General features: G+C 35.4%; 1 protein-coding gene across 1 annotated transcript in view; it reads right to left on the reverse strand.

Annotated features, from left to right (window-relative positions):
• Positions 1-2,882: 2,882 nt before the first annotated feature.
• Positions 2,883-24,248, reverse strand: part of LOC149773700 (kynurenine formamidase-like) — an 84,376-nt gene continuing 63,010 nt past the window's right edge. Inside the window, exons 11-12 of the mRNA XM_089946172.1 lie at positions 22,702-22,806; positions 2,883-21,184 (exon numbers count right to left, since the gene is read on the reverse strand). Of these exons, the coding sequence (XP_089802298.1) occupies positions 21,113-21,184; positions 22,702-22,806 (177 nt within the window). The 3' untranslated portion in view covers positions 2,883-21,112. The remainder of the gene's footprint in view (positions 21,185-22,701; positions 22,807-24,248) is intronic.

The following is a 24,248-nucleotide window of genomic DNA, read 5'->3' on the forward strand; positions in this document are numbered from 1 at the left end:
GGGTGAATGGAGAATAAAACAGAAAATATACTTAATTATTCTGAATCTGTTGACGTTGAAATTAAGGGTATTTATTACCAAAAAAGCCAAATATCAAAACTGTCATCTGCACCATCTTTATTTGATCCTGTAGCTAGACATAAAACAGTGTATCTCAATGGGCTTGGTAGTTCTGGTAAAACAACTCGTGTGATTGAATTCTCGTGTGATTGAATTATTCTTGAACACATATTCAGAAATATTAACACCTACAAACAGAATCGCAAGAGAAATGAAAGAAATATTAAATCATGCACTTATCATAAATTCTTTCGATGGAAGGGAGAAAAATATATTCCTGAATGAATGGGAGAGAAATATATTTCAGGGATTATTGTTTGGGATGAAATATGCACTGTTTCATTAGAAACATTAAAAATATTTCTTAATTGGTTATTGACAAAAAATACTGCTGTAATAATGTGCGGCAATCATGGTCAACCACCACCTTTTGTTGGATTGTCTGAACATAAATGGCTGAGGAATTTTGTACATTATTATGAAGAAATAACTGATGATCATAGAGAACTTGATCCAGAAGTAAGAGAGTTTAAGAAATTAATCAGTCTACAACTGAATAAAATTCAATGTGAAATAATGCAAGAAATAATTTCAGAAACTCCTATAAACAATTTTTTGAATTTATGGAGACCATATGATTTGATAGTTGCAAGTAGAAAGACAGTTCGTTGTGATACACTTCAACAACAACAATTTTTGTCACATAAAGAAAAAATCTACCCATACCATTGTATTATCGACTGGTTGATACGCGACGGCAGAATATTGACGTTGATATACCAGGATCATCAGAGAAACAAAATCTTGTGCTAAAAATTATAGTCTTTGTTCCTATCAGTGTTTTTGAGAGTGCGTTAACCATGGAAAAAACTCCATGGACGCTAGGATACGCAATGACAATTCATTCATCACAAGGATTAACCATATCTGATACAAATGTTTGGATCGTCGATGATCGATTAGAATGGTCAAATTTAGTTTATCTCACAGAGTCTCGAGTCAGAAGAACATCTCAGCTGCGGAGAATTGTCAATGACTTTACAGAAACTTCTGATAATAGCGATGTTATTGACACTGATATAATAAGAAAAAAATTAGTTACAAACAATGTGAAAAAGATAAGCACGACTCTGATCTCAATGCTGAATTTATGACACTGAAACAACAGCAAAATAATCGATGTGCGAGCTGTATGTAATACAGTAATGTTGTGGCAGTATTCAAATAATAATCCTAGACAATTTACTATAGACAGAATTAATAGTAATTCTGCAGGTCATACACACGAAAATGTAATGCTGACCTGTCTTGAATGTAATTGACATCGATGTACTAGTTTCCAAAAGTGAATGCAGTGGTAATTGTGTGTCTTCAGGAATTACTTGTAATTGCTCGTGTACAAATCCACGTTCAGGAGCAGCTGAATCTAATATGCAGATTGCAGGTCTACCCATGGATTTTACCATGCTAGATATTTTATGTGTCGTAATACTCCAAATAGGATCAGTCGCTCTTTTTTAACCACCTTCAAGTTCACCTGGGTTCATATAAATACCTGACGGTAACATTACCTAATACTGGTTGTTTTGAAAAGTCACGTCATTGTATTGGTATGTGTTTTTGTAATTGCATTAACAGGTTTCATGACAGTTGTTCGAGTAATTTAATTATTTAATGCATTTATCACACTTGGTAATCTTGCAACCCACTAGCGAGATCTCGTATTTTTCTGAATTATTTCCTTCTGATATTGATATCCAAATAACTGCTCAGCAAGTGTTCAATTAAATCGTTCAACAATTTCCTGATCACGATGAATTGCAGCATGTCCTCGTCTAATCTTGACATTGTTTTTTCATCAGAGATGATACTGCACCAAGAAATTCCTTGCCAGGATCAACTTGTAAAAGTTGTGGCCATCGTAAGGGTCCTCATGATAAATTAGTTCAAAAGCAGAAGAAACTTCAGTTGCTGTTTTAGTTGACAATGGTTCCGTTTCCTTATATCTACTTGCATTGTCAACGACAGTTAACGTGTATTTGTATGTTAATTGATGTCTTCCAATTTTAATAGTATTATGTGGTAAAAAGAATATATGCTTGATGAACTTCATTATGAGTGCTGACATCAAAATGTGCAAGCTGAATTTTTTTAAGTGGTGATAGTTAATTTGCCATATTGCCTGTCGTGCTAACCATTTTCAGCAGCAGAATGTGTAATATTTGCTGCATCAGTGAGTTTACTAATCGCTGCTGTATCCCTCCAATATCTTCTTGGGCTATAATAAATTGATTCCATTATTTCAATAATCGGTTAATTAATTACCAGCTCTGAATAATAATTACCTTTCATTGCAGATCTTACCAGCCATTTAGCTAATGATTCTCTAAAAGATTTGTTTTAATATAGAATTTAATGCATGAATTAGTTTTACGTCTGCAATATGTCGTTGTTACAGATTTTTACTTTTATAAGTTACATCATGAACGTGACATGCATGATCAATATCATTTATTGGATATTCACCAGGTCTTGGTTGATCTTGCCAGTCAAGTCGATATCAAGTCTAGTTCCAGGACCACAATAATTATGTCCTGGAAAAAGTTTTTCTCTTGGGTATTTAGCCCATTCAATTCCTGGTAATTTTCCTAATGAAGTTAAGCAATATCACCACCAATTTTCCTTGACTTGTCAAGGGAAATAAATTTATATTTATTTGTAACACATCTTACACATTTACCTGCAAGTGCACGCTTTTTATTGTTTGTTATTGTTGTTATTAATCTACTTGTGGGGGTGGATGCTCTACATTGAACACAATACAGATCCATATTATTTATTATAATTGTACAACATGGATGTCATTGACTTCCCAGCGACACGAAAACAAGAGCCAGTCAAACATGTCAGCATTACTGAATTCCATCAGAATGATAATAATAGGTCCACAAGATACTTCATTAAAAGCATACCTGATTACTTGATTAATTTAGACACTTTCAAAATGTGCAAATACAATCTAAGAAACTAAACTCTTGCACCAGTATCAAGAGTAATGACCAATGAGGACATGGACTTTAGGTTCAAGTAAATGTAGTTCATACTGATACGATCTTCAGCTTGTCTTTGATTTCAAACTCTATATGAGTTTAGGTGGTGTAAAATGACACTAGATAAAATTCTACCAACTGGAATTCTTGGATATCATCAACATCATCATCAGCATTGGAGGCTTGGCAATGTGAATGAGTTTTGTCTTTGAACATTCACTAGAATCTCAGTGCATAATTTCTTTAGTAAGAAAAACATAAAAATCTCAGACAGATCTTCTTTTCTAATGTTATTTTCTGGTTGTATCTTTGAGGTCTAAAGGGTTTTCATGGTCTCTTACTGTCTTGTATTTGCTGTAGAACAGAGAATGAATAAATGCTGTCAAAAGGGTTGAAGTCATCATCCAGCAGTCCAGGAAAAGAACTCCTTGGTGAAAAGGACACCCCTATATAAATTCAATTGGGTGTTCAACCAAAACATTAATATAAGAACAAATGTTACTTCATGGGCCATGTTTTCATGACTTTTTACAGTTTGAATAAAATTTAATAATTTAGTATGAACTGACAGACAACAGATAACATACTGTGCTTTAAACAAAGGTTTGTAAATAAAAAATATTTCACCTTTCGACAAAGATACCACCATTTTCATTACGTCAACTTTGTCACTTTTTTAATCCTTAATTATCTTGCTGCTATTTGACAGATAAAATTTAGTTGGGAATCAATGTCTACTCCAAGGAGTTTCAATGCGTGCTGACATGGTAATTTATGGTTTTCTATAGGGGCACTGGTTACTTTTTGTGTGTTTTATGCAATAATTTTAGCTTGGAATTTCTGGGAGTTTGTATGCTTACCATTTGCTGCAAACCTTGCAGTGCACCTTTGGAATTTATGTCTCAGTTTAGCACTTTGTTTCTGGTTATACAAATAGTTTCAATTAGTTTGACTGAGTTTATATCAGTGTTTTGGCTTTTATTTTTTATTAAGCTGTGTGGAAGACTGTTGAAGGCCTTGGATAGGTCCATAAGTATTGCACCCACACCTGAGCCATAAACTAGTGTGCCACTCCAAGGGTACACAAACACCTCAGTTCATCAGTGATGTGGAAGCCTGACCCCTTGGATGCCTTCATTGAGATAGAGTTAACAGATGACAACCCTCACAAGGAAGGACTTCACGATTACTTAAAGAAAATCAGACTAGGACATAGTTTAGAAATTATGGAGCGTTACACATGGACATATGCTTGCAAGGCATATACTTGTCGAAAGTGTGGACATACATCTAAGACTGAATCAAGGTAGCTCCATATTCCATATGATGACAAATGCAAAAAGTACAAAAGAAACATTGAAGAAGCCAGACTCTATGTTCGACATGTAGAAGTCTCACCAAAAGTGGAAAACACAATTACTCACAATGTTATCTGACTCCTTGAACCCACATGTCAATTATGTACCAACATTACCCATGGGCATTTTGTACCACAATTATGCAGGAGGGTATTGTTTGTGGGACTCTTATTTGACTCCTGAGCAAGAAAAGTGACAAGAGACATTGCCACCCTATAAAATCTGGCAAACTCAATGTGGAACTTAAGTTTACAGTTACCCTAGTAAACAATATTATATATACAGAATCTGATCATATCAGTGAAGTCAACAGCCTGAGAGAAGTGACTGTAGATGATTAAAAACAAGGAACATGAACCATGGACATAGGCAAAGAGGATGAACTTTTCTATCTGGGACAGGAAGGACAGCAGTCATGGACTCCAAGTCTAAGTGGAGAGGAAGAAAAAGAACAGTAATTATTTCAAGCTGGCTAGAACAAGAATAACGCTTAGTGTACTGTTTTGCTCAACACTTGTCTAACAGAATCACATTCTTGACCAGAGAACAACGTTATGTTTATCAAATCAACCACCCTAGTCTGAAACAATGACTAATGTTTAAAGAGTCAAGAAGAAAAATTTAGAAAGTACATGGAAGTAACATGGACACTCATCCCAGAAGTGACCATCTGCAATTGAACACTGAGAATTCTCGTTTTTGACTTGACAAATCGTTTAAAAATAAATAAAGGGTGAAGTCATTATTCATCATTACCTGTCAAAACCTGGGAACTTCATTACCTCCTACCTGCAGTTCATGAACAGTTCTTGGAAATGAATAATGTGTGCTAAGGATAATTTCCTCATAAAAAATTTAAAGACATTAAAAAGCTTCTGTCATCAACATGGGTAACCTTTATCACCCGGAAATCCATTAGGTAACAGTCTATGGTGTGTCGACAATACTGTACTTTCTTCATCAATGCAGATTTGGATTTCCATTAGGACATTTACTGTTTTAGCTGTACAAAATTAAATGTACTTTATAAAACATTGCTTTCTTTATTCAAAAGTGCCATGTCCATAGATGACAAAATAAGACTGTTCTAGATCATTGGAAGTCCACTCTTGCTTCTCAATGTTGTCAACCTTGCACATATGATTGATTTAGCAGAGCTTATTAAGATGGGGGAAAGCCTCCAAATGGAGCCCCATCAGAGAGCTGAATATTAATAATTTACCAATGTCGTTCAAGAACTTAAAAATGAAAATGCCACATTTTGTTGCCATGCTGAAGATAAGATTTTGTTCAGGCAAATCATATAACACTTTATCACAAGCCAATTTAAAGTGAAGTCTGGTGTTAGGAAAGGTTGCATCCTCTCTTCCATTCTGTTCCTCATCACCACTGACTGGATAACAACAAATGACCATGCCAGAGGGATACAGTGTACACTGTTCTCACACCTTGACGATCTGGATTTTCCTGATTATCTGGCTGTCATTTCATCGAGGCATTTTTAAGAGAAATCTGGCAAACTTGGCCAGTATGATAAACAGACTGGCATGCATGTCAGTACAAAGTAAACCAAAGTGATGTACACAAATTCCACAGCTACTCCTCCAATTACCATTGATGGAGAGGTGCTCGAGTCTGTAGAGGACTTCACTTACCTGGGTAGCCTTATTAGCAATGACAATGGTGCCAAAAAGGATAACAAGGCCAGGTTAAATAAAGCCTGAGGTGCTTTCAGCAGACACTGTCTGATATGGAAATCAAAACAATATAGCCTCAAGACAAAGATCAGACTTAAAGGAGACTAGAAATCAAAATTTTCCTTTTACGTATGTAATTCTCTACAGATTTTAATTCGACTGCAATGTTTATAAATTAAATATCGTAAGCGGGTAGTGATTATATTGCGTGGAAGATACCACGATTCCGTAAATTGCCGAGTTTTTCCGAGTTTTGATAAGACGACAGATCACGTGGTACCGTGACGCTATACTAGCTAGTCCTCGAATACAAACATAAACATTGGCGAGCGAGGCAGACAGGAGACCTCATTTGGGTTGCACATTCAACAGTTGAATCTGCAATCTGATATAATAGTTTATGTACTGTACTTATAAGTGCTAAAAGAAATTTGTTAGGCACCGGCCCCGGGCTGGTGACTTAAATAAACTAAAGTCCTGAATGAAATTCCACAAGCCCGGACGGTTCATACCTGTCAACTCTCAAGCCGGGAGAAAAACCTCCCGATTTTGGGGGTATTTCCTCTTCTACCTCCCGATCTCGTTATATCTCACAATTTTGCGCAGCGAAGTCCCGATTATTACATTATGTCTGTCAATTTTCATTTGTCAGAAGAAAAAAACAACCCCAAACCAGTTTTAAATATAACGTATGCAATCCACAGTCTAAACTGCCACACTGCAGACATCGTAGCGATATGACTGAAAAATTGTTTAAGCTACGTTAAAAATTCAAACCACACGCACACGCGTCTAAACCGGCACTAGACGAAGTAATTAATATCATACAACAGTTTTTTTTTTCTTTTTTTTCTTCTTCAGTAAATAGAACGTGAAGATTAAACATTATTCAAGTAAATTTCAGATTTTTTTAAACAACTACAACAGTACTATAGTATTAAAAAATATTAAAAGAATAAAATTGTCACCAATTAGCTTAAATGAATGATCACTTTGAAATTTTCTCTGCAAACAAAATCGCATCTCCATTTCCACCAAAGAAACTCGGCCAGTTAACACCTGACATTCCTCCACCGTATATGAAAAGTTTAATTATCATGATTAAATTACAAGGAATAAAACAAAATATACCATGCAGTATATGTGGCCCTAAAGAACTAATTCTGAATAAATATTTTATTCAGCAAACAGTGTTACATGCATTAAGACTTATACCTAAGGAAATAAGGTGGGGCATAAAACGTGAGAAAAACAGTTGCCACAAGTACGGTAACTTGTGACTGCAGATTTGAACTGTTAAAATTAAGTCAATGGCATCGTAAGTAACAACAAAATAGGCATCGTTTATTTGGTAATCAAGTGCTGGTGCTTACGCATACACACACTGTCGAACATGGTTTCTTTGAAGTATGTCCGAAGGGCAGTCTTTTTCACAAGATCAATGCAAGGATAAGGATTATGTTCATTAGTCACACCGGCTTTATCGTTTGCGTACTTAAATCAAAACTTTAGCTATTTTGCAATTTAGCCAGAACTGACCAGAATATGCAAAAGGGGCTTGTCATGGGGGAATAATAAGGCGTATCACAGGGAGAAAAGGCACGTCAAATGGGCGGTCGCACATTGGGGCAAGGGGGAGGGGGTAATAGTCCCCCCCCCGTTCTATTGTCAGACAGTTAATGTGAAACTTTGACCTCTTTTTTTTTAATCGCTGCTTTTTAAACTTCCCAAGGAATAGTTTTATATCAGTTCCAATTATAACAGATTACCGTTTATGCATACTACATGTATACACTGCATTTTTTTTATTTTTTTAATTTTTATAAGATTACTGAAAATTGTGTTTTCTCGAAACACGACAGGTTTAGAATCTTATTTTTAGAAAAGTTTCCATTTGATTAAAATCAAATCTAAATTTCACCTAGGACAGTGGTGATTTGATTTAGATTGTGCCGTGTTAAGGCATGTATGTCAACATCTTGAAAATACATTTACCCATTTCACCAGCGCAATCAAAGTTTCCTCAGGCAAACAATTTTTGTTTCGACAAGCCTAACGGGCACCTCACTTTGAATACAGGATGGGCCGGAACTAAAACCAGAAGGGGCCCAGGGTGTCGGGCTATCAGATTTGTTTTAAGCACTGCTGTTTTTAGATAAAAGATGTGTGGATTGATTGTTTGCATTTTATGGTCACTTAGTCGTCCTTCTGCCTGTTTTCGTAACTCACACATTTAACACTTTTCCCAGGATTTAAAATGTCCAAAGGTATGTCTGGAACAGCGCCAACTTTTAGTCTATGCCTAGCATTTGCGTATCTTTGAGCTGCTATTTTTTCATGATCCCTCTCGTAACATTCCTTTGAGAAATGTAACAAGCACATAGTGCTGTATGGTGTTGCTTTGAAATCGACTCGTTTGTAATAATGTACCCATTCTTTCATTATGCCTTTATCTTTCGGAAAAGATTTTTTTTTTTTAAATGTTAACAGGCTTTTCTTAATGTTCTATTACACCCGTAAGCAACGCAAAACGGTATTGTCTTTTACTCTGCCAACTCCCACTTGGGCTGCTGGAGTCGCTACTGTGACGTCACATCCCGAAAGTAACCGAATAGGCGCGGAAATTTTGCATACGAGGTCACGGAAATTCAGCTCCTAGAAGATAGGCCAATATTTAAATATTGGCATTACGGTCGCAGATGATACTTCAGAATAAGGTTTTCTGCTATAGTACTTTTATTATTATTCTATATTTCCATTGGTTTCTGGTCTCCTTTAACAACAACAACATGAAGTCAGTACTGTTGTTTGGCTCCAGGTGTTGGAGAGTAGTGAAGACATACAGGAGCAGAATAAATTCATTTCACAATAGCTGATTCCATAAAATCTGCAACACCTATTGACCAAACAAGATCTCCTTTGTGAATCTATATGAAAAGATGAGATGGAACAACATATCCCTGGAGATCAAGCGCTCTACAGCTACTGGAAGAGTCAGTAACCAGGCCCCATTGGACAAGGTTGACTGTACAACGACCCTGTCTTGTTCAGAGATTGTTCTGCATGTTCCAAAGATGTTGTGGAAGGATGAAGCCAGGAGGGCAGACAGATGGCTCAGCTACAAAGAATGGTTAACAACCATTACCACTCAGCAATGGACCTAATCAGATTGGATGTCTCAGAGCCAAGTGGAATGCTGGAGGTGAAGTGATGTCCATGTACAGTGGAAGTTTCTCACTGGTATAAACCTTAGCCAGCATTTTTGTGGTTGCTTCCTGGCAATGGCGATGTGGAGGAGGAATGTTGCTGAGAACTAGCAGCCATGGTAATGGAGTAGAATGTAGTGTTCCAGAGATTATGTGCATTGTTATGTTGAGTTGGATGTCAATTAGCTTAGCATGGGATGATCAAGCCCAGACAGGAGTACAATACTTGGCTATGCTCAGGACAGTGATGACTGAGCTGGAAGAGATGAAACTTTACTGGGGCAAAGCACAAGCCATTGCTCAAGACTGACCTAGATGGTGGAAGATAGTTGCAGCCTTACATCCTGGATGGGATGAAGAAGACTATCTATCTAATGGGCAACTCACTTATCTAATGAGCAACTTACTTATCTAATGGGCAACTCACTTAGATAATGGTCAACTTATCTAATGGGCAACTCACTTAGATAATGGTCAACTTATCTAATGGGCAACTCACTTAGATAATGGTCAACTTATCTAATGGGCAACTTACTTATCTAATGGGCAACTTACTTAACTAATGGGTAACTTATCTAATGGGCAACTCACTTAGAATATGCAAGGGGCTCAATCAAGAACTATCTCTGGGCTATCTAATTTGTTCATTCTTTTCTGCACACTATTCTCTTTTCATTGTCACTGCATTTATACCATTCTCCTGTTACAGTAAACTTGTTGTGTAAACTGTTCTTTTTCCATTGTCATTATTGGTACACCATTCTCCTATTATAGTGTGTGTGTGTGTGATTTGGAGTTTTAGCTTTGACAATTTTTCAGTCATATTGCTATGATGTCTGCAGTGTGACAGTTTATAGTGATGTCTAGCACTGGGGCATCATGCCGCAAACATGTAGCATGATGTCCCAACCAGTCACATTATCCTGACACCAGGCCGACCAGTCCTAACACTAACCTCTTAATGCTGAGCACCAAGCGAGGCAGCTGTCAGTACCATTTTTTGCAAGTCTTTTGTATGACTCGGCTGGGGATCGAGCCCATGACCTTCTGCATCTGAGGCGGACACTCTAACCACTAGGCCAATGGAGCAGTTCCTATTATAGTAAGCCTTTATCTATTCTGAAACTATGAATTAAATCCCATGGATATTGTTGGCATACTGTTCTCTTTATATTTTGCTAATATAATATATATTTGCTAATATAATGTATTAAGTTGCACAGCTCCAATAAAGAAGTACTCCTTAACTTCAAGAAATACAACAGCTGCAACATACTCACATGAACCAAACAAAATATAATACAAATTATACAGGAATTCTCTTTTACATAATAAATGTAAATGACTGACAAATATCAAAATGCATAACAATCTTAAGTAACAAAGCATGAAAATAAATTCACATATTAATGAATAAAAACAAATATGCAAAATGAGTTAGCTTAATAATTCAAACCATTGTATCTGAGTATATTTCTGAGTCGTTTTATGCAATATGAATTACAAAAAAGTGCAAAAGTTGGCAAATGATTAACTTATCTGCTTAACAAATAATTATTTTTTCAAAATCAATAAAAATAATTGAATTATTTACTATACAATTATTAAAAAAAATATAACCATATTCAAGACTGCATGATATTTGGGTGTCTATATCAGGGAATTCATTTTGTACTGGGTTTATCTCTCTTTGGATAGCCAAATGTAAATGGACATTCTACTGACAATGAGTTGAGCCATTAAAAGTTCATTCTGTTGTTATAGTACTTGATTTTGTAGTGCTTGGATATATTTAGGTATTCTAACAGTGCTGTATTTTGTAGTGCTTGGATATATTTAGGTATTATAACAGTACTGTATTTTGTAGTGCTTGGATATATTTAGGTATTATAACAGTACTGTATTTTGTAGTGCTTGGATATATTTAGGTATTCTAACAGTGCTGCATTTTGTAGTGGTTGGATATATTTAGGCATAATAACAGTACTGAATTTGTAGTGCCTGGATATATTTAGGTATTCTAACAGTGCTGCATTTTGTAGTGCTTGGATATATTTAGGCATAATAACAGTACTGAATTTGTAGTGCCTGGATTTATTTAGGTATTATAACAGTACTTCATTTTGTAGTGCTTGAATATATTTAGGTATTATAACAGTACTGCATTTTGTAGTGCTTGGATATATTTGGGCATAATAACAGTACTGCATTTTGTAGTGCTTGGATATATTTAGGTATTATAACAGTACTGTATTTTGTAGTGCTTGGATATATTTAGGTATTATAACAGTGCTGCATTTTGTAGTGGTTGGATATATTTAGGCATAATAACAGTACTGAATTTGTAGTGCTTGGATATATTTAGACATAATAACAGTACTGAATTTGTAGTGCTTGGATATATTTAGGCATAATACAGTACCGCATTTTGTAGAGGTTGGATATATTTAGGCATCATAAAAGTACTGTTTTTGTGGTGCTTGGATATATTTAGGTATTATAACAGTACTGCATTTTGTAGTGCTTGGATATATTTAGGCATAATAACAGTACTGCATTTTGTAGTGCATGGATATATTAAGGTATCATAACAGTACTGAATTTGTAGTGCTTGGATATATTTAGGCATCATAAAAGTACTGTTTTTGTGGTGCTTGGATATATTTAGGTATTATAACAGTACTGCATTTTGTAGTGCTTGGATATATTTAGGCATAATACAGTACCGCATTTTGTAGAGGTTGGATATATTTAGGTATAATAACAGTACTGCATTTTGTAGTGCTTAGATATATTTAGGTATTATAACAGTACTGCATTTTGTAGTGCTTGGATATATTTAGGCATAATAACAGTATTGCATTTTGTAATGCTTGGATATGTTTAGGTATTATAACAGGTCTTGAGTATGTTTTTGGATAATATTTGGGTAAAATGTCCAATCCGATTAAAGCAAGAAAAGAAATTTGTTAATATTTTCAGAGCAAACATCCATACAAAGATATAATTTTCATAATATTTTAACATTTCAATAATATCAATGTAAATAATCAGAAAAATGAATGTCCTCAGCGTTTCTGGTAATACATGACTTCTAAATGTTATAAATTGGTGAACAAGAACCTAGCATATTGTGAAAAAGCATGTCCATGGCAGCTGAAGTCTCAACTACATTCTGTATATACTCACAAGTTGAGTCTGACTGCAAATTGTATGGTCCAGATCTGCCATCGCATAATACGCAGGCAGATCTGTGTCTATACAGTTTGTTAGGAATTAACAGTACAACAAAAATAAGTAATTTTTTATAGTTAAATGTTTCTGTGATAATACTTGCCCAATCATAATACCTTCGGAAATCCACTACTAACTTGCAAATCCAGCCCTCCCTGGCTAAAATCTTTCAGCTAAAAGCTAAATGTTTCCTGCCCATGTTGGTGGCAGTCGTGCAGAGTGACCTCCCCTTGGCACAGGGATTGGGAAGATTGGGATTGTGTATGTGTATTATGATTAGGTAAGTATAATCAAAGAAACATATTTTACTATATATATATATATATATAAATATATAAATAAACTGTTTTCTTCTTCAAAAACATTGCTCAATCATAATACTTTAAGACAGCAGACAACAGATGAAAGGTGATGCATCTCCTTATCCCTGAGAGATCATCTTCAGTCCCCTAATGTATGTGAGACAGCTTCCAGATAACCCAATTGGAAAAAACTCCATCTGTTGGAAAGTGTGTTCAAAATAGAATTACTTTTCCTTCCAACAATCCATTGGAAAACATGACTTGTATAAAGCTGATGAATGATCAGTAAGTGTAACCTTTTGAACCATGGGTAAAGATTTCAAAAAATCAACTTGAGCCTTTTAGGATGCAAGATCTCTGATAAGAACTGAAGAAGTGTACTCTAATCTCCATCCCATGGCATGGATAATTACAGTTTGAGAAGTTTCACTCATATGCAATGATTGTGGTGTCTTCCCTAACTTTGTTAGCCAATATGCAAAGTAAATTCATTGGTGTGGTTGTAGTCTGGTATGTGGGGCAGATAGCCTACTCTTTTCAGGATAAAAATGTCTATCTTGATATATCATCCTTCCCTCCTGAAGGTAAAATGAGGCACAATACATCTGGTCGGAAATGCATATAGATGGGTCCACCCCAATAAGAAATGTATTGCTCATTTTTCTGGCCGACTGCCAAGGTAGTGAGGAGGCATGGCCTACATAATAGGTGAACTAATTAAGGCCTTAAGAGCAGTTGAAATGGTGTCTTGTTCTGCCAGGTTAATACCCATGACAACTTCCATTTGGGCAATGGAAGATCATATAGGTCTTTGGTTTGTCAGATATCTTCTCTTTCATTATAGACAGTATGCCAGTGATCATGGAACAGCCGGTTTAATTGCAATTGGTGCTGTTTTTTGTTCAAAAGACACACAGAAAGTTAGCTACTGAGGTATGGATGCCTACATTGCTATAAAGTGCTCTTGTGTGTTCTGCCGAGATCATATTCCATTGCTTTTGTACATCTCTAAGGTGGATGGCCATCTCACTTGAATATGCCTTTGAGAACAAACAGTTCTCACCACCTGTAAGAACTGTTTGTTCTCAATGGTGTATTTAATAAGGTCCCAATGTGCAGGTTCAGTAACTCTGGGTTGGGTTGAAACACAGGCCATGATGGTTGCTTAATTCAGATGAGGGCATATCTAAATTTCTGGCGATTTGAGATTGATAAGTCCAATATTTCCCATCTGAGTGTATTACTCAGGTTGAGGAGACACTCAGATTTGTTGATTCCTGTATCACCTTGAAGAACTGAGTTGTTGGAGAACTGTATATATTCATCTATTCCAATCTACAGAAAAAGCATCGATTATTCAGGCCTTCTGGGACTAGGATTGGTGAAACAAAGGTTGGTTTTGGTATTCCACCTTGTTACCAATAGGTCCATCATAGACTGATCCCATCAACCACATTATGAGTGAAAATTGAGAAATGAAGAGATCATTCCATTTCTATTAATTTTTTCTTGCAAACAATGAGTCTGCCAATACATTAGCCAGCCGAGGAAATGTCAAACCTAACCATTGATTGTCATTCAGTAGAGCAATTTAGAAAATCAAATACAAGATCACAAAGGTCTAGGTACCTTTTATGTTTTGCTGTTTGAGATGAGTCACACAGTGAAGTTATCGGACAGAAAGAGAACTCAATTCCTGTATAGGTTCTCCAGCCACCATTGAAAAGCTTTCAAAACAGTTTCCATCTTGATGATGTTGACATATAAATAATGATCCTGAGGGGGATATGCTCCTACGGTAGTCCAAAATGGTAGGAGACTTGCTCCCCTAGCCCTCTGTGTTCGCATCCATAGCAATCGTGATTGATGGAGGCTGTGTTTGCAGAGGTATCACAAATGCAAATCCAAAGTGATTTCCCTGAATTCGAGATGAAACCTTGCATTGTTGCAGTTAGTGAGAGTTGGCCTAATCATCACAGGTTCAGTCTCCACTTGGACCATGTAATCATTGTTCAATAGGAGCACAATAAAGTGACCAAGGACTAAGACATCCTTTGCCAGATTGAGCAATACTCGACCTGCAAAGGAAAACACTAGAATATGGATAGCTACCATTGCATGAGTTGGAGATGTTCTTGAGAATGAAAGGAATGTAACAAGTGAAATCATGTCTTGCTCCAAAATATAACTCATCTGCTGCCTGTTGTAGGCAAATCATGTATCTTCTGGAAGCTGTTTGAGTGGGGAGCATGAAATCATGCCTCTTGCAAGTCCATACTGATTGCATAATCTCCACTATGCATGGTGTTAGGAACCTTGCTGGATTCCATCACAAACCCAAGAGCATCACATTGTTGACAGAATGCGTTATGTTGAGGACCAAATGTTGCAGTGTAGCTGAAGAACTCTGGCTAAAGGTGCTGATAGTGATACCATGAAAACTATTATTGGGTTCCCACGTCATCTAGGTAAATCTTCCCCCACTGAGCCATGAAAGATTGGAGTCTTCTCTCTTCCAGGATCTTTGGTAAGGGTGGGATGGGGGCATGTATGTTTGCCATTCGAGATAGGGATGGTCTCATGGAATGCTGGTGTAAACAATCAACCTCCCTCTGACTTACACTAAGTTCAGGAGTTGTAGGATTATTTTCCAGTGACATGCACTCCATGTGACCCTTGTTGGTTGCTATGCAAATCCCTCCACAGTTGCTGAGACTGAGAGGGATAGTGGCATGCTGCTAATATCAGTCAACCTGATCATTAAACAGGAGAATAGATAATGAAGGTTGTGAGCCTATCTTGGGCAATGATTGGTATGTAAGGTAGAGGTAGTGAGCATTGCCGCTTTTTCCTCCCATTTTAAGTTCATAGTTGGTATTATGGCTTTAGCATTTTGTGCCTCAATGTTATGAAGTGGACCATCCTATGAATAAGCTCCCACTTTTTCTGGCAAGAGTTGGGGTTGGAGAATTTAGGCTGTATTCAACCTATTGAGGATCATCATAAATATTAGATGCTTGGTTGATCCCACAGTCACGATGTTGTGAATCAACTCATATTTATCCAAATGGAAAATAGAGAAGGAACTGTAATAAAATACGTTCATAGATGCTTGGAACTTGTAAAAGGTGATGTACTCAATCCCAAAGTGTAACTTTTCAAATTGTGGAAGCATCTGAAAGAAGAATGTCCCATAGACAATTTTCAACTAATGTCAGAACTGTAGACCTGGCAAGTGATGTAGAGAAAGGAGGACAGAAGTCAAAAAAAAACTTGAGTGGATGTCAGAGTAGTCTTACCCATGGTCTGAATCCACAAGACAAAATACAGCAGATCCTATATACATTTTGTGTAGTGAGTGTCCTGCTTTTTGAACTTGTGAGAATCTATGCAGAGTTATCCACCATGATAAATACCTGCAAAGGTGCACACCTGACCTGTACAGGTAGAGAATATGAGCATCAGCATGAATATACAGAAAGTGGACACTAAATAATCAATTTTAATAAAAAAAATGCCTGTAGGCAGGTGAATTGACTGCTTGTACAGGTAGAATCACTCGAGTGTCACTTATAGTAATTACATTTAATGAACTTGAAAGCAAATAATCAAGTCTGATAACATCTTACCCATAGAAAGACCAAGTACTCATAAAATGCAGATATAATCACAGAAGCATCACTTAGAGTAACAGGTATAAACTGGATGTTACTGTGTAAACCATGAATAGAAAACTTACTTGTATTTATCTGACCAGAGCTGAAGATATACTGTAACAGTAATATATAAAAGGTTTTCTGCATTATACACAAAACCTGCACATAAAAGAGAACTGAAATATCTTTATTAATACTTAACAAAGTTGGTGCTATAATATCCCTTATCAGACCATTGCTTGTAAGAAAATGGCCCAATAATATAATATAAAATAATATAACATAAAGGTAAAATAAGTAAAGCGTCACGTATACAACTATGCATTAAACACTAAGAGAAAATAATACAGAAACTGTATGTATCCTGACTTGGGCAAAACTTGTACAGCAATATCAAAAGAGTTTTTTATATCACGCTCCAGACATCTTATAGCAATGTGAGGGGACGTCTTTACGACCTGTGCAGGTATGTACCAAAGGCATCCTATTGTGTCAAGCCAGCAAAGTGAAACATAAAAAATTAGGAAACTTTGTCATCAGTGAAAGGAAGAACAGAAAAGTTGAAAATTTATAGATAGAACTTCCCTTCAAAGGACACTCCTTCTACCCTGTTTGAGGTAGAAAAATTCCAAATTGCTTGTATGGATTTTGCGAGGCCTCAAGCGGAAGTAGTAACTGACGATTTCACAGGGTATGACACCAATCACTGTGCCAAGGGGAGATCACTCTGCCTGACTGCAAACCTAACTTATTGCTTTTAGCTAAACGTTTTTAGCCTGGGAGGGCTGTATTTGCAAGGTAGTATTAGCTATCCTAAAGTATTATGATTGGTAAACTGATACCAGGAAAATAAATGAAATGATAATACCATGTACATTTGATAATATATCGAGTCCATCTGCAAACAACATAGATCCTGATACTTTCTTGTCATCAATAATTGTACCAGGCACAAACAAGTCATTAAGAGAATTGCTTTAACTCAATACCAAATGAAAATATAATAAAATTTAGTACCTGTTGTAAACTTTATGACTGCATGAAAGGCACATCATCTGAAATTTGTGTGCCTCAGAAATGTCACTGGATCAAAAAATAACATTAAAAAACAGCTGGTGAAGAAGTGTATTGCCTTTTTTAAAAAGAAATAATGTTCATATGGCATTACTGGTGGATGACATGTCAACAAGTTTTTATAAAAAATATAGGAGAAAAACATAATTGCACTAAATAAATATGTTCTGAAAAAGGTATCATGAAAACATCTACACTAACCTAATGTCTATTTCATGCATATAGAAGCCTGTTGCATACCGACATTTCAAAGTGTATATAGACCTATATCTATACTCAATATACTGTACTGTGTCTGTGTAATAAACAGGGCCACCTTTTTTCCACATCAATCTGAACAAAGTGGATCCAAAACTTTTGACTAACAATGATGTAGTAAAGGGGAAAAAAACAGCTGCTGTAGGTTTTTATATAATGTGTAATGGTCTCAGTATTAATAACAAATATTGAATTACATGAATGGAATTTTTTCTCCTCTGAAGACTTTCATTCTCTGCTACAATCATGACTCTTGACAATGAATAAAACTTGACTCCATTAAAGTGAAATGGCAACATATAATCCCTGATAGTCTATGTGTAAATCAATCATTATTCTGTAAATGCAGGTCATGTTAAGATACTTCTGGTGACTGACTTTTTGACCTTTTTAACTTAACAAATGACAATGGGGCACGATGCCGCAGATATGTAGCATCATGTCCCACCCAGTCATATTATCCTGACACCAGGCTGAAGTCCTAACACTAACCTCTTAATGAGTGCCAAACAAGGCAGCTTAAGTACCATTTTTATAAGTCTTTGGTAAGACTCAACCAGGGTTTGAACCCGAGACATCAAACATCCTAGGCCGATGATCTAACAACCAGGACACCAGTGCGGTATAGAAAATGATTTACTTAATCATAAGATAACAAACAGATCAGAAGCAACAGACAGACAAGGAATATAGAAAGACTAATAGCAAAAGAGAATAAAGAAAATCAGAGTACTTGCAAATTTACCTATAATTTGTTCAATTTCAGCTTACCATATATACTCCCAATAAGGAGAACAAACACTAAAGTTTGTTCAAAGGATAGCTACAAAATCAATGAACATGAACTGACTTAATAGGAATAATTTGATTTTTACGCAAAACAAGTAGATGTTTTGTTACTAATTATTAGCAGCAAAAATGCAAAGAAAATATTTCCAATTATTAAAATATGGGCACATACTTTCTTCTGCAGGAGAGAAGACTGAAAAGAAGCAGAACACAATGTCTAAATAGATAAAAATCACAAGGTCACATGAATGATTACATGATGGCAGACTCCAGTGCCAGTCTCCAGAGACCGCTCTGGTGGCTTAAGTGGTTAGAGCATCTGCCTCAGATGCGGGAGGTCACAGGTTCGAACCCTGACCAAGTCATACCAAAGACTTACAAAAATGAAAAATGTACCAGCAGCTCCCTCATTTGGCACTCAGTATTACTATTAGGAGGATGGCATTAGGACTGGTTGGTCTGGTGTCAGGATTATATGACAGGGTGGGACATGATGCCCCAGTGCTAGACATCACTATAAACTGCCACACTTCAGACATTGTAGCAATATGACTAGAAAATTGTTATAGTTATTTTAAAATCAAACCACACACCCAAAAAACACATGCCTCCAGTGCCACAGCTTCTCTGACAGTCCGTCATGATGGAGAATGATGGCAAAAACAACTTTTTATCTGAGTTTTCAGATAGATTTAGTGGGGGAAGGCTTGCTATGCATAAGTGTTTTAAAAGGCCCTTTAGCCTAATGAGAGAGACCTTCAAACTGTTCCATCTATGCTAGCCTGTACATGAATGTCATATTTCTAAAATTTTTCTACAATTCTCTTCCACTGAGTGCCTGGAAGAGTCCAAAGAGCTCCTGATAAGAGATGACTTCAAATCAAACAATCAGAAGATGCTCCATTTTCCAAAATTGCAAATCAAACTGGCCAATTGACAATTTGGATGGCATTTGTCAAATAAAACTGTATAATAACCATGGAAACCTGTGTATATTAAGCGAAATTATCTTTTGTTATCAACCTCCTAGTATATATGTTTAAATCTGGAAAAAATCTAAATAAGAGGAAGTACTTTAGTTGTAAAAACAATACATCATATTCCTTATCTAACTATGCAAAGACAATCCAAAGGAATTGGGCAAATTGTTGAAATATGATAAAATTTCTTTCATGTATAATTTGTCTGGAGTGTTTAGAATTTCTAAAAGGCAAAAGTTACATGGAAAATTATCTTAAACTCTTCTGTGGCGAGTGAAAATTTAGATTAAAATTATTTAAAATGTTAAAATATCCTTAAATATGTTTATAATATTGTTACTCAATATATTATTCATTAAATAATGTAAAATTAAATAACATTTGTGAAATTATGCATAAAATAATATATCAATAATTATCTAAATCCAGAAAACTTCTTTAGATAAATGTAAAATTGCATCTTGTTATATAAATAAAATATTGCCCAACTCCTCTGCCCACCATAACAATTCAAGTCAATCAATGGCAAAGGAAAGTGATCTGTGACAGTAGTACTTGGTGTAGGAAAGCAATCTGTGACAGTGGTAGTTGGCATAGGAAAGCAATCTGTGACAGTGGTACTTAGCATAGGAAAGCAATCTGTGACAGTGGTACTTGGTGTAGAAAAGCAATCTGTGACAGTGGTACTTGGTGTAGGAAAGCAATCTGTGACTGGTACTTGGTGTAGAAAAGCAATCTGTGACATTGGTACCTGGCCTAGGAAAGCAATATGTGACAGTGGTACTTGGTGTAGGAAAGCAATATGTAACAGTGGTACTTAGCATAGGAAAGCAATCTGTGACAGTGGTACTTGGTGTAGAAAAGCAATCTGTGACATTGGTACCTGGCCTAGGAAAGCAATCTGTGACAGTGGTACATGGCACAGGAAAGCAATCTGTGAAAGTGGTACTTGGTGTAGAAAAGCAATCTGTGACAGTGGTACTTGGCCTAGGAAAGCAATCTGTGACAGTGGTACTTGACATAAGAAAGAAATCTGTGACAGTGGCATATGACCATGGAAATCAAAAATCTAGCAAAAGGTGATCAAAAAGAATTTGGTTAGGAATGTGACACTGATGTCCCTGGCTTTTATGGTCCAGATTTAAGTCTTCGTCTGATTAGATCAAAACAATTTGGTAAATTTAACAACATACAGAAAGTTTGCATACATTAGGATAAGTCTGACATTTGTCCAAAACAGGGGAAAGAAAGCTTAAATCTTTATCAAAATGCTCCCCCCCCCCTTAAAAAAAATCAAGATTTCAACGACAGGATAAAGCTGAAGATGATTCTAACGCAATGTTTCTATAATGAATCTATATTCTTTCACCATGTTTTCAATGTATTGGGAGAAACCAATATTTGGTATAAATAACAGCATAAAAGGACTTGTGCAGTTAAGAACAAAACTACATTATCCCAGTCTTCTCCATTTCCTGGACCACAAAATCCACATTCAGTCCCATCAGTCGTTTGCACTCCTGGAAAAGCAAAAAGGTATCAGTGTACAATAAAATCTTGCTTATCACATCTGTTCAACTTTTGTTTTAAAGTAAAAAAGTATGCAGATGTATGATTAACATGATCTTAAATGTTTAAGAGTATGTAGATTAACAAATAATTAGTTTTGGTTTGGTATTTTACAACACATCAATCAAAGTAGGTTATTTAGTGACAAGGAAATTGGAGCAAAGTGCTTGGCCAAGGGCATACAATGGTTGCCAATCCAGGCTCATTCAATGGTCCGATTCTAACTTGCACTCCTTTAGTCAAGAGCCCAGCCATGCCAACCACTGAGCCACTGCAGTTCCTGTCTCCATTAGTAATCTTGTACAACATGTGGGAGGTTGTAGTGGATCTATTTTGCATCCCTGAACCTGCATGACGGTGGATACCATAAATAAACAAGTCTCTTGCAAAGAATGACACTTCACTGGCACAAAAGAATTTCAAGGAATTCATGATTTGGTAAACTGCTTATAGTTAAATAATTGATGGATATTAGGTCTAAAGTCCAATGTGCCTGCAAATCACATGTGCTTAGTCTGTGCTAGTGAATGTGCTGGTCAGCAGTCTCTAGGTATCAGAATGTGTTAGGGGTTTAGAGTAACATACAGCAATATCAAAGAATCTAAAAACTTCCATAATGGTCAAATTAAGTAGCATATCCTGAAGACCAAAAATTTCTGATTTAATGTCTCAGTGCAGATATATGAATCTTATGAATGTAGATGAAATAAGGTCCAAGATATTAGGGGCTTAATAAGCAGATGTTCGAAAATACTAAAAATTAAGTCACACTGATGAATTTGTGTGATTTGTGATTTTACACAATTTAAGATGCATGTACTTATTCATGAGTACACTGCATATATGAAAGCTGTCAAAGATACTAAGGGAGTAACAAACAAATAGCTAAAAATAACAAAGTTACCCAAGAAAATGAGGTCACAGTAACCATGTTTTGTATGGCTAAGTTCATCTTCCTGAAATACATGATATTGACTGCATGATGACTGAATGATTAAGAACAAATGAACATACAAATGAATGTGAAAAACAATGTTATATTCCTTCCCAACTGTTGCTGAAATAACAAAATTTAAGGAGCTTAATTTGATCCATCATATATTCATTTTGCAATAATGGCAGTGGTATTCTGAGATACGTTTACTGAGGGACTGCAGTGTATTATTAGATGTTTACTGCAAAATTTCTCAAATCCATGGTGATTTTTGGAGGAAAAATGTCTTTTGCAACTTTTTTCTTTAATAATCTCCAGGGTTCTGCTGACTTTGGGAAAGGCATGTGTTCCCATTTCTTCTGCATGTTATAGCTAAAAATGTGTGGGTTAAAAGTTCCATTAAGAGCCAACAAACCTTCACCTAAAATACTATTCCTTATTCGAGATCGAGATTGAGATCGAGAGAGAGAGAGAGAGAGAGAGAGAGAGAGAGAGAACAAGATAGAGAAAATAAAATTAGAAAGAAATTCAAACCATTGTTAAGATGTACGAGTCCTGTTGCAAGTTCTCAATAACACTAAAGTGGTCTGTGTCTGGTACTACTACCAATGATGCATTCACTCCCCCAGCTGCCAGGACCTTCAAAATAGTCAAACAAAAAAGACCTGTCAACTTGACTACCAATTTCTGCACATCATTTGCTTCTTAACATAAAGTAATACATGCAAGAAAAGCAAGTACCTGTAACTTATTTTCTCTTTTGAGAAGTGAATTTGCAATTTGCCACATGTTTATAAGTTTAAAAAATGAACTTTATTGATGTCAACAAGCAAAATGTTAAATGATAGATTATTTTAAATTATGCCTAAAATTTCAAAACAGTAGAGATGAAACATCCTATTCTCCAAAGGTTAGAAATTTGTGACAATGGAAAAAGCTTAAACTTTCTTGTACACAGCATGAACAAACTCAAAAACAAAATTATTAGTTTGGGGTCTGCCTCCATACATTACAAACAAAAGTATTAGATTGGGGTCTGCCTCCATACATTACAAACAAAAGTATTAGATTGGGGTCTGCCTCCATACATTACAAACAAAAGTATTAGTTTGGGGTCTGCCTCCATACATTACAAACAAAAGTATTAGATTGGGGTCTGCCTCCACACATTACACACAAAAGTATTAGTTTGGGGTCTGCCTCCATACATTACACACAAAAGTATTAGTTTGGGGTCTGCCTCCATACGTTACAAACAAAAGTATTAGTTTGGGGTCTGCCTCCGTACATTACACACAAAAGTATTAGTTTGGGGTCTGCCTCCATACATTACAAACAAAAGTATTAGTTTGGGGTCTGCCTCCACACATTACACACAAAAGTATTTTAATATAAGAAACATTAGTATTAAAAATTTAAAAATTACAAAATTTAAGCAAAATATTACTTTTGTTTATACAACAAAGTGAAAAGTGACTATCACAGTCAACGATATATATATATATATATATATATATATATATATATATATATATATATATATATATATATATATATATAACATTTATGAATAAATAAAGTTTTATTAATATTTTTACTTTTATTATGTATAATGCACATTTAAAAAAAGATATATACAAAAAAATCTGAAAATTAAAAAAATCAACATAAATAATAATATATTATTTCTTGATATATTATTGACAAATGTTAATATTTCATCAGAACTCAATTTATACAGTAACAAATTATGGTGTGCATAATACTTATAATCAAGTATTTTATAAAATATTAATCATTATGTATTGAGAATTAATTTAAAAATGCACTTTCATTTTTAAAGAATTAGTTAACTTATTTGTATGATATTAGTTTATACTTTCACTGTATGATATTAGTTTATACTTTCATTGGTTCAGTTATTCTGTAAATTAGAATAATATAAAAATATTCTTCACTAATTATAAAAAGGGGACATAAAAGGGGACATAATTTAAAAAAATGATCATGAATATCATAAAGTGTTTTGGAACTTAGACCTTTTGGATATACCATATTAAGATGGTGAATCCAATAGGTTT

The sequence above is a fragment of the Sinohyriopsis cumingii genome, unplaced genomic scaffold (assembly GCF_028554795.1).
Source record: "Sinohyriopsis cumingii isolate HCF-2022 unplaced genomic scaffold, ASM2855479v2 utg000622l, whole genome shotgun sequence".
In the NCBI taxonomy this organism is placed as follows: Eukaryota; Metazoa; Mollusca; class Bivalvia; order Unionida; family Unionidae; genus Sinohyriopsis; species Sinohyriopsis cumingii.